We start from the raw sequence: 12,296 nt of genomic DNA on the forward strand, positions 1-12,296 counted from the left end.
TTTTTACAAAATGCGACCATCGAAAAGTCGTGCCTTTAGATATTTTCAGCGAAATTTTATAACAATACAGTTCGTTTCTGACCGACAAAAACTGACTTGAATGAGAACGACACGGCGACGCCTGAGATCACAGACGATCTAAGGGATTTCGATATCTATCTAACGTCCTTCACCACTAGAATAGAATAAGCAGTAGAAAGAAGTGGAAAGGTTTACCAAGGTCTTAATCCTGAAATGGCTAAGGCTAAAAGATCTTGATTGGATTATATGAAGATGAATGATGGACTCGCCGAACGTCACAGCGGTGATGCCAAGGTCTCTTATCTATTTAGACACATACTTGGACGGATGACGAACCTCGTGCTAGAACTGTTGGTGGATGTGGTGGACTCTTTCGCTGCAGCAGCTGGTCCAGTTTCTACACCACTTAGGATTCTTGCTGCAGAGTATCCCTCTTCTATCTTCGTGTCACCTGTTCCTGTACTTCATTTTACTTAACTTAACTTCACTTAATTTTTGTAATATTTAACTAACTAACTAACTATCACGCCGTTTCCCGCAGAGGTAGGCAGAGAGGACGGACCGCCAAACAACTCGGTCTTGGCACACACTTCTTGCCTCATTCACATTCATACACCGTCTCATACATACTCTTCTATTATTCTGACTCTTGACATGGCCCGACTCGAGTATTTGATTCACGTGCCATGTCTTCCTCGGGCGTCCCCGACTTCTGCTACCATTCACATTTGCATCATATATCCTCCTTACACTCCTATCTTCGCTCATTCGCTCTACATGCCCAAACCATCTAAGCGTCCCTTTCTTAATCTTACTCATTACGCTTACATCAGCCTTGCACTCTTTGCGGATCTCCACATTCCTCACACGATCAAACATAATAATAATAAGTAATATTTATATTTTTTTGTAATACCTACCTGAGGTGATATCTCACAAAAGCGGCGCTATACAAATTGTCCAATGAATAAATATGCGTATACCATAGGATAGACTTACCAGGATCTCTCTGAAGCAGGTAGGCAGAGAGGGGCGCGGCGGGCAGGAAGCAGGGAACCCTGGCCTTCACCAGTTCAGCGATGGAGGAGTAGGATCTGGCGTTTGTGGTGCCTCGTTCTCCAACCAACGCGAACCATCCTGCAAACAAACGACCAATTAGTTCAACATTTTAATACCGATAAAATCACCGGATCAATTTTCAACTTCAAAACTAAATAACTATTTTATAAAAACATTTGTGTCAGAATTTTTTATGTCATTTCAATTGCACATAAGTTTATAAGTATTCATTTTTACAGAGTATTCCAAAACTCGACGTTATCCTTTGGATGTCTGATAGGTCAACAAATGATGAACCAGAATATCAAAATATGACATTGGGAGGCGGGAATGGGTACCGTGAATCATATATTGGACAACCAACACCTCTGACATAGGTCACCCCAAGTGGTTCGGAACGTTTGGTGATTTAGCAGGGGTGCCAGGGTTCATCGGGTGGGGTTTGTTCAGAATCTCAGACCCTTTGACCTCTCCAAATGGTCTCCCGACCCATCGCCTTGCGCCAATACAGTGGGAGGGATATATATGTTCATACGTCCGTCAGTCCTGGACACACTGATCCTTAGATTCCTACCCAACCCTCATACCTGTTACCTTCCCAGAACTTCCTTTCGTTGATAAAACCTACCACACAGCATCTCAATAATAAATGGTCTCGTTTATTACATAATTGACGGCGTATTCGCGCAACAGACGCGGTTCAATGCATCAATGGTGCGCACTGCAATAGTGCATCATGTCGAATGACGTTACCGGGTTTAAGTGCATTATTGCGAGTGCAGCTCGTGGCGGGATGTCAGTGACCCGCAGAGGTCACCCGCTGCACCGGACTGCGCCGAACTACTCATATTATAGTGATGCATTGTGGCGCGGCCAGCGGAGGGCGCTATTGCACTTCTGGTGCCATTGATCCAGAATGGTAGATTGAACGGAGAAAAATTACTATTGCTAATTTATTAAAAATCTCATCAAATTGTCGGTAATCCGATTAAAAACAGGATTGCAGAACATTAACGAATGATTTAATAGGTTTCCTGTGAAACTTTTAGTAAAATACGAATTTATTATCACGATTTCACGTGTTCATAAAAATCCTAATATTTTCGCATTTCGTCATTATATATTATCAAGGCAAATGCAGCTGAATGAACACGTGTTCCGATATATTCGGAATTTACAGAAATGTTATTAGGAAACGGCCTGCAATCCTGTTTTTAACCGGATTACCAATAATTTGAAGATATTTTTTAATAAATTAGTAATAGGTATCGCAGCCTACTATCACGGCCTCCGTGTGTGAGGGATTAAGGCTCTCGACTTGCAATCCGGAGGTCGCGGGTTCAGATCCCGGCGTGCGCAAGTAAATTTAATGTGATGGAAATGTGTTATTTCAGGATTAAATCATCACCACCATTCAGAATTGAAACGTTGCTTGACTTGACTTTAGGCGTGTTTGGGGACCAGAGGTGAATAGTCAGGTACTTCCCCACCTTCCTCTTCCTCACCTCCTGTCATCCCCACTACTTCCAGCCTCACAACTAACCTCACATGGAGATGCCAAAGTCTCACTGTAGTCTCATATAAAAGCAAGAGTAGAACACAGTTGTCAAACGTTGCACCACAAATGTTCCGTACAAAATCAATTGACCCGCCACCTTCCGAAATATATTTTACCCAACTATTTATCCACTATAACTATTATAACTACGGGATATTTTTGTGTAATTTTTCAAAAAATTCCAAATTCGGACTCAAAAAGTCAAAACAAACAAAGTTTATACAGCAAAATTATCTCCAAATTATACAGGATTTTCCAATAAGAGGTATTATTTTGATATTCAATCGTTAAATATCAATGGTTTCGTTGCTTGTGTGGCACGTAACGCCGTCTCGTTGAAAGTAAACGTTGTTCAGATCAATACCATCCAATTCCGGCCATAAAAAATCATTAATCATCTCTCGATAGAGCAATCCATTCACCGTAACTGTTGCTCCAGCCTCATTTTTGAAAAAGTAAGGTCTAATGACTCCGCCGGACCATAAACCGCACCAAAAAGTCACACGTTGAGGAAAGAGAGGTTTTTCAACAATAACTCTTGGGTATTCCGAGCCCCAGATGCGACAATTTTGCTTGTTGACGAAGCCACCGAGGTGGAAATGGGCCTCATCACTCAAGATGATTTGCATTTGATTCACTCAAGTGAATTTTAATAATTTCAATGCGTTGTTGAAGCGTGTATCGTTCCATTTTCATTAATGGCGTAGTTTCTACTTGTCAAATGTCAAAAATAACAGCTACAAAAGTAACATCTACCGAAATAGCGGGTAAATCAAAATAACACCTCTTATTGGAAAACCCTGTAGATTCACCAGTTTCCCGTTTCTACTACGAGTTTCAGGACACCGTGTATATTTGCAATTTTACAAAATCGAAGAGATTTGTTTGTTTTCGAGGACTTGACGAGGCCCGGATTAATTGAAGGAAGAAACACGAAGCTTGTTGCGCACGCGTGTACTACAATAACCAGTTAGAGAAACCGCTCGAATTCGTGCTGCCGATATCAACTGTGGACCGGTGTTCCGCTCTTGTAGCCGAAGGGGATCAATGCTGCCAGTTCCTCGGAGCAGGTTCCATTTTAAAACCTGTTAAACAGACTCGGCATCGCCTATACATTAGATAAGCCAATTGATCTATTAGCAATAGATTATTAGTTTGACAAACCGCCTTTTGCATAAAGCACATTCTTCATAGATTTCCCCACCATAACTAGAGGATTGCAATCTTTAGATTTTAATCTTCATGTGGGAATGCTGTCTTTGTTCTGTCGGTATTTCAATGGAAGATGCTTCGATAAACTAGCGTCATTGATCCCTTCAGCATCGGTGCATAGTCAGGAAACACGCCAAATACGCGTATAAAATATATTTGTATCTATACAGTTGGAATTTGTAATGCGAGAACAGATGTATTGAACGATTGTATGTAGCTGTAACTCTTCACCATAGTTACTCGTCCCTCCCTTCAAAAACACCCTCCATACAGCATCCCCAAAGATGACAAATTATTTTCCCCAGGGCTTCCCGAGTGGAGTTGACATAAAAAAAGAGAATCAGTTATTTTTCATGTGATTACCGCAAATTGGCCCAACTGCTCCCAATTATCCGGGTCTAAGCCTTCTTCAATTGGGACAAGTTGTGAGACTGAAGTGAGTGGGGAAGGAGAGGAGATGGGGAAGAGGAAGGTGTGGATTTAGTTGGCTAATCACCATTCTGTGTATGATATTGTGAGAGCTGAAATCTTTGATTGAATCTTAGAGACTTGAGAACTTTTGGAGACTGGAGATGTATTTTCTATGTTTACAATTATTTTTCAGTATTTTTATCTTCCCACGTGGTCAAATTGGCTTCAGTTCAATCTATATGTACAAGCAACCATTAAAAAACTGACTTGTAAAAAGTATTTATTTATTTATGTTCTTCATAAAGCTGTTATACTTATTTATTGATTAATTAACGGACTTACGTCCAATATATTACAAAGCGACACGAGATTTGGGACAATGTACAATGCAAGAGTAAAGGATGGTATATAAAAGCAGAGACAAACAGAGAAAACATAAGAAAATAGAAATGAAATAGAAGTGTCAAGTCAAGACCTTGCTAAAAATAAAGTGATACAAAATATCCTCAATCGCATAGTGAGCGACAAAAAACATTCTGACTTATACCAAAAAAATCAAGGTCTTGACGTGAGTTGACCATTCTACATATTCTGGACAATGGTGAATGAGTTTTAGTAATGTAGGTGAGTCAATAATATTGTTGATAATTTTAAAGAAACAAATGAGATCAGATGTTTTCCGATATAACTATTACAGAGAAGATCACAAATTTGAGGTAGATGTAAGTATTAATGGTTATGAAAGCAGTTTTACTATTTTGTGACATATGTTCAAAGATAATTGCTGAATTGTCTGTAAGGGACGTTGAAAACGTCGATGGTCAATGCAGAATCGTTAAGCAGTTGAGTTGGTCCGTCAGAACTCCTCGCTAAAAGTGCAAGGGATGAGTATAAAAAAAAGTTTTGCCTAAGAGCGGGAGCACACAGAGAGCGGTCAGGAGTTCCGAGTTCCGAGTTCCGCGTTCGGCGTTCATTAGAATGTACTGATACTATAACAACAACGCACACAGCGGGCAGTCAGACCGCGGCGGTCAAAACGGAACGTCGCGTTCTAAGAGTTATTTTCCCGCCGAGGCAGAGAACGCCAGAACGCCGCGATGTCTGAGGTTACAAACACGGAGAAGTTAATTGAATTGGTTAGGGAAAGGAGTTTACTATATCTATGATTTAAGTGATGTTAATTATTTATTCGTATATATTTTGTTATTATTTCTAAATATTCTAATGTCTTTTCTTATCCTTAATAAATAAATAAATACCTTAAAAATACAGCCAGCCTTTCTTTTGATGAAACACAGTTCCTCCAGTTAGTATTTTGTTTTTCGATATCGGGTTGTATGATGTTATACAATTCATTAAAAGTATTAATCGACATTCGAAAATAAATATAGAATGGTTGTTCATCTTTAAGTAAATCCTGAAAAATACTAGTAAATTCGCCTTGTTCTTGTCGCGTTGTGTTGATTGGGTGCACCCAATACTACCTTTTCTTTATAGAAGCTGCTAAGCTCCACAGGAGCAATAATTCTTCATCGGATGATGAACTTTCTAGTGACATGTTGCATATGCAAAGACCCAAACGAAACTAGAACGCGAGAATTTGAACGCCGCTTGTGTGCTTTGGAACTCTTGAGCGGTCAACGGTCACTAGAACGCAGAACTCTGACCGCTCTCTGTGTGCTCCCGCTCTAAACATATTTTTCGGCGTGCTTTTAAGCTGTTAAAATCGAGCATTTCTGTTAAGAACAAGAATGGATTTAGGAATGGATAGTACGTATATTCTCTCATACATAGATATCGCATAAACCTCTGTTGTACTTTTTCTGTTTCTAGGATATGGTTTTGTTCAGAAGGGACCCAAATAATGGAGCTATAATTGGGTGTACAGATTCCCAAGTCTGGTTTTTTTTTTAATTTTTGTGACGATTTGTGCGGCAGACATTTGCCAATACTAAAAAGGAAGATACTCTCAGATCACTATGGTAAAAATACCACCATTCAGTGTTATGTCTTACGCAAAAACCACGACCCAGTACGTTGAACCAATTGCCTTTGTCGCTGAGAGGAACTTGTCACACACACCACGATGTACAGCACGTTGTTGGTGTGTGTTGCCTCATCAGCGATGCAAATAATCCACTCATCAGACAAGAACATTGCTAAATTAATTCCAAGCGTAAATAACAAGTATCGACGTTTTTATGTGGTGACCACTTTCCACTAATTTAGGAAACTACATTTATTTTGTTATTTAGTTGAGCCTATTTCAAACAGAAAATAATGAATGAGATGAAGGACAAAATTAAACGAAACAAGAAGTGCATGTCAAAAAGGTTCATGTACCTCTCTCGTGGTTATTACAAAACTAAAGGAAATTAATTTAAATAAATGAAACGAAAGTACTTTACGTTTTAAGTCACTTTATTGATATATTTTATTGTCTACCGGTTTCGGTACCTCCGTAACATCATCAGGACTGTAATAAAGATTATGCTATTAAATACAGAAGTACACATATATAAATATTCACATATTATCAAAAAAGAAAGATACAGTATACTAGAGTGGGACAGTGCGTCAGTTGTGGGAGAGAGGTGGGGAAGGGGAACTTGGGATAAGTGAAGTTATGGGGAACATACTTAGAATTGGACTGACAGTTAAATTTAATTGGTTATTAATGATTTTTCAACCTTTGAATTTGCAGATTTTTTGTATTTCCAAAGCTTCTAAATTGTTTAGTCTTTAACCTATTCCATTTTTGTGTAGGACTTTAATTCCTGTATCCAAGGGTGTTGTAGTTGCTGCACTATATAAATGCTATGTTGTGGTTGTTATTATTATTATTATTAGGAGAACCTGTGCTGAGGTGTTCACACGGTTTACTGTCAATATTTTGTATCATAGAGTTTTTAATATTCTCCTGATGTAGGAAGGGTTCTTCAGAAATCGGTAGAGTTTAAATAAAATTAAAGTGGTCAAAGACAAATTTATGTTTTTATTTTATTTAGTCGAGTAACTTTAATAATAGGATAACCAGCCCAGAGTTGCTAAATAAGATTCAATTCAATGTACCTGCGCGTTCAACACGCTCTTCTGTCCTGTTCAGGGCGGATCAATGCAAAACGACCTCTAAGCAGAATTCTTGCCTCAACAGACTATGCAATAATTACAATAGCGTATTATCCAAGGTGGATATTTTCAGTTGCGAACTTACCAAATACAAGAGGTCCATAAAAGAATATTTCTCTGGTGGTTTGTGAATAATGTTATGTCTCTATTGTTTATATTCTATTATGATTTGATTTATATCTATAATCTCTCTCCATGGCTATAGATGAATTGATAAATGTTTTGTTTGTAATTTTTAGTTGTAGGTATACAGGGTGTCCGGAAACTCGTAGTACAAGCGGGAAACTGGTGAATCTACATCACATTTGGAGTCGATTTTGTAGTATATTTTTTTTTGATTTGAGCTTTCGTTATCGAGTAAATCGAGTTAGAAGTTGAATTTTTTTTTTATTTTTTTTTTTTTTTAATCAAATTCTTATAAATTATTACTGAAGATCAAAGTACCCAACTAATTAAAACTATTTGAAAGTAAAACAAATGAAGAAACTCGGATTTGAAGCATTATTTTGAAATCAACCTTCATTTAACCCGGTGTAATCATAAAATATTTCTGCTCTGCAGGGTTAAAACATCTGTTATTCAACCCTAAACACCAGAAAAAACTTTAACCCTAAAATAGCCGAAAATATTTTTTTTTGGTTTTTTTTTTTTTTTTGAAAATGTTCAAATCAAAAAACTTTATGTTTTTTTGGGTTCCCCATGTGGTGTAGATTCTCCAGTTTCCCGCTTGTACTACGAGTTTCCGGACACCGTGTATAATCTTTTGTTTAGTATAAATTTTTGAATTCATATGCCTTTCTTACAAATTTAATTTACTTATTCCTTACTATGCTGTCTCAATAGAGGTAAAGTCATAAAGAGGAAATCCATAATTGGTTTTATTTTGGCTACATAATACTTGGTGACCGGATAAATCATCACAATGATAATTAATTCATCACATCTTTAAAAAGTTATATAAAGTCATGGAAAGTGATGAAACAAAAACTTTATTAACTGGGTAGTTTATTAATTATTATAGTTTATTAATTAAGTAGGTTAGGTTAGGTTAAAAAAAAAAAAATCATCGTTTTTAATGACTTTATTTCACTTTTTAAAAGTGCGTTGAATTGTCACTGTTGAGAATAATAAATGGAGAGAATTACTCATAGGACCCACCTCTAACAGCGATGATTAACGTGGAAAATGAGGGCGATTTTAAGAAAATGAAGATGATGCCTGGATTGCCTGGTGATAAACTGCGCTACACAAGTTTTCTGGACAACAGACTCTCATCTTCATCTATTATCTATCTATATTCTATTTCAAAATTGTAAAGTTTAAGGCCCCACTTCAAGAAGCAGGGGACAAAAAATTGGTTTATAGACTCATTTGAGTGCTCCCCTCCACGGAAATCTTTAGTAAAAGGCGAAAGATTTATTCGTTATTGAAGGGAAACCAGAGTACCGGTTGGGGTGTTTCTGTGGTATAAATCGACATGTTGATAGCGTCTCTACGCGAGCCGCTGGCAGAAGTGGCGCCATCTTTTCTTGACGCTTTGAATTACACACGCTAATAAAAATTATGTTGGAGGCAACAGGCCATTATTCCAGAATGTTGGGAGTTTAAGCATATATAAGAGTTTTTGTACTGTAATAACTGGATTGATAACACAGGTCTGCAACGTTTTTTTTTCTTTGAAATAAGAGGTAATTCCCATGTATTTTTGGTTGCTGAATTCGGTAAAATTATCAAAAAAATTCCATCACGTAAGGTTTTTCCGCAAAACGCAAAATACTGTGGGATTGCCTATCTAAGGCGCAAAACGGGGTTTATTGCCGAAATATATATTTTTTATTATTTACAACTTATTATAAGATAATATTGTTTTATAGACTGAAAAAAAACATTTAGTTTTATCGAAGGAAGCAAATCATTATGATTATCGATGTGACATTATATATTAAATGAAAAAATACACTTTGTAAAACACCACTTTTATTTTGAATTAATATCAACAGCCAACCAGGTTTCGCTTAGCTCAAGCTTCGTCAGGGCTTATTATATCAACTGATATAATAAGTTGATTGAAAACACGATGTATGGCGCTAAAAACCTTGCATCTGGCAACACTGGTTAGCATGTTTTACGAAAGTTCTCCGAAAAGAGTGATGAAATACCCCCTCAATAATTTAATTGTAGTAAAACAAAAATTTTCCCATTTACCACGGAAGTGTGGTCGCCCGACATTAGGTCATTGCCCCCCAATCACGCAGCTAGTTTTGACGCCAGATATAGTTTTTCTGCAGAGAGAAAATCTCCATTGCGTGTTGTTTGCATTATGCAAATACGTCCGCGTATTGATTGGTTCAAAGCAAAATGCACCCATGACTTCATTAGAAAGTCGTAGATAACTTAGATAAATCTATTGATAACATGTACATCGTTACACTGGCTCAATAGTCAAGTGGTTATAACATTGATCATAGAAACAAGGGAGATGGGCCATGAATCATTATTAATATGAAACCGCAAGAAACTTTTAACCCTTTCAGCGCCGCACTTATAGATCATAGTTTATGTAGAATTTGAGATTTTCACGGCCAAAAGTAATATAGTGATTTGTGATTGGGGTACTATGCCGCGTTGCGCTACTTCCTTCTTTATTAAATATAATTTATTAATTATGTGTAAATTACACATCTGCCCTGATGATAGACACTGCAATGCTGTCCGAAATATTGGCTAAAGAAGGAGGTAGCGCAACACGGCATAATACCCCAAAAACAAATCACAAAACCATACTTTATGGTTAAATAATAATTTGAATATTTTGGTGTAATTTTTTTTTTTTTTTAATTTGATTGTTATTATTTTAAGGCCTCAATGGGTTATTTTTTTTTAACACAAAAATTTTTAAAATTAAAAAAAAAACATTAATTCACATGCATAGATTTAAAACATTTTAACGGTTTTGTTAGTCGAATAAGGATTTTAACTCAGCACAAAAAATAGACGCCACGAGGAATACCTTCAAAATATGGGGCCATAACTCTCTTTGTTTCAATTATCTTTTTTTTAACATCTCCACACAGGAGGCACTAAGATAAATAATTTCCTTCAGGGTTACTGTCATCTTTGGGGATTTTGTGTGGAAGGTCTTTTTGAGGTGAGGAAGGAGTGAACATGGGTGTTGAAGAGACCAATATTGTAAGAGGGAGGAAACACAAGGTACCCCCAAGAGCTGTTGAACTCAAAAACGACAAGAAGCGACCCGTTCTCATGTGAGCTTGACACTTCAAACGATTGCGACAGGTTTTCACTAACTGTTTGCGCATGCAAGTGCACAAACTGTAAAAATTTTCCTGAAAAAAATTCTGCCTGTAGACGGGCCTTTAATAGCAAGCTACAAACCAAAAATGTGTATATTCTTGGTATACCTTATATTGTAGGTAATAGGCATTAAAATCGCTTGACAAACGGAGTCTAGAAACGTTCGATTTCTAGCAAAAAAGTGGTTTTTATTTAGTTTGTAAACAATTTTATAAGAAAGCAAAAAATTGAATCAAGTGAAACTGTCACAGATAATCTTAGCTATAATACTGTATTTTTTAAAGTTGTTTCCTTTACGCGTTCATACATTTCTATTGAAAAAAAAAAATTTTAGTAGTTCACATTTATATTTTTTATTGAGTAATTACATTTTTTATTTGTATTCTACTCAAGGGAAACTATAGGAAAGCCTTCAATTTATCTAAAGTATGTTTATTTGTATTCATAATGTAAATTAATTATTAAAACTTCGCCTTGAAGGAGTGCGTGTGAAAAAATAAATAGGAAAAAGTAGAAACATTCCAAAAACTAATTGAATAATTATAAATTGATTTAAAAAAAAATATATCTTTCTCTAGCTTCCTTCTTCCTCACACGAATTCGGGGATTTCATGTTGTCTGCTCGCACTTATTCAGATGAAGCTATCTCTCCCATGCTCTACAATTATTTAACAACAAAAAATACATATTCATAAATATCTTCGTAGTAGCAAGTGCGTGCTGGCACGCCTTTTACCCGACAGTGTTGACGTTGCCGCACGCTTTGGAGATCTGACGCAAATCTGACGCATCTCCAACACTACCAGACATCCGAAAAATTTGTAGAATTAAAAAAACTTACATTTACTTATTCACACATTTATATTATATTATAATTTTCTTATCTAATCTCGAGTATGACTAAGAAAGTGAACTTGTATATATACACAAATATTCAAGGCAATAGATAAGTTTCGTTCCATTAAAATTCGACACAATCTGTATTGTTGTGTACACGTCTGCACATGTGCCTAGTGATGTGGTTAAGTTCCTAATAATATTATAACTGTGATAAATATTGTATTCTGAATAAAGAAACATTCAAATATAATATTAAAAAATATAAATATGTTTAGATTTGTTCTAATCGTGGTGTGCCTGCTGTCAACGGGTAAGCAAACGTAATTATATATTTTTAAAGATGTGTTTGCAATAACTTTTCAATATATCTAGACTCGTTATTGTCTCACAAACTCGAGAAAAAATGTGGCAAGTAAGGTTTCCAGTGAATTCTTAATTAAAACGTTGTTCATTGACGATGATAGACATTCAAATAATATAAATAAATGATAGTGTTGTTTTTGCGTCGAATGTCACATTCTACATCACGGGTGTGGCTGAAATAACAAGATACGCTTACTCTTTTACACCAGAAGGAATACGGAATACTGTATGAGACGACCTACTGCTATTAGGTTGTTCTCCTTATACTTTTGTGTTGCTACTTTCGCTATCTCAGTTGCTCTAATGGCGGTAAAGGTCTTCAGGAGACAATCGAGAAAACATTTTGTCATCAGACGCGAGGACATTTTGACACTTTTTAATGCACTTTACC

The 12,296-nt window shown here is 36.5% G+C and overlaps 1 protein-coding gene and 1 non-coding gene across 2 annotated transcripts in view; both read right to left on the reverse strand.

The window, feature by feature from the left end:
- The window catches only part of LOC149410040 (uncharacterized), a 229,895-nt gene that overhangs the window by 59,153 nt on the left and 158,446 nt on the right, over positions 1-12,296 (reverse strand). Inside the window, exon 3 of the mRNA XM_089648568.1 lies at positions 1,021-1,158. Within this exon, the coding sequence (XP_089504694.1) occupies positions 1,021-1,158 (138 nt within the window). The remainder of the gene's footprint in view (positions 1-1,020; positions 1,159-12,296) is intronic.
- On the reverse strand, positions 8,716-8,836 carry LOC149410041 (U5 spliceosomal RNA). The gene has a single exon (XR_016305073.1). It is a non-coding gene; the product is annotated as a U5 spliceosomal RNA (small nuclear RNA).

This window comes from Hesperophylax consimilis, chromosome 28, assembly GCF_061612785.1.
Source record: "Hesperophylax consimilis isolate HC1 chromosome 28, BYU_Hcon_1.0, whole genome shotgun sequence".
Taxonomy (NCBI): domain Eukaryota; kingdom Metazoa; phylum Arthropoda; class Insecta; order Trichoptera; family Limnephilidae; genus Hesperophylax; species Hesperophylax consimilis.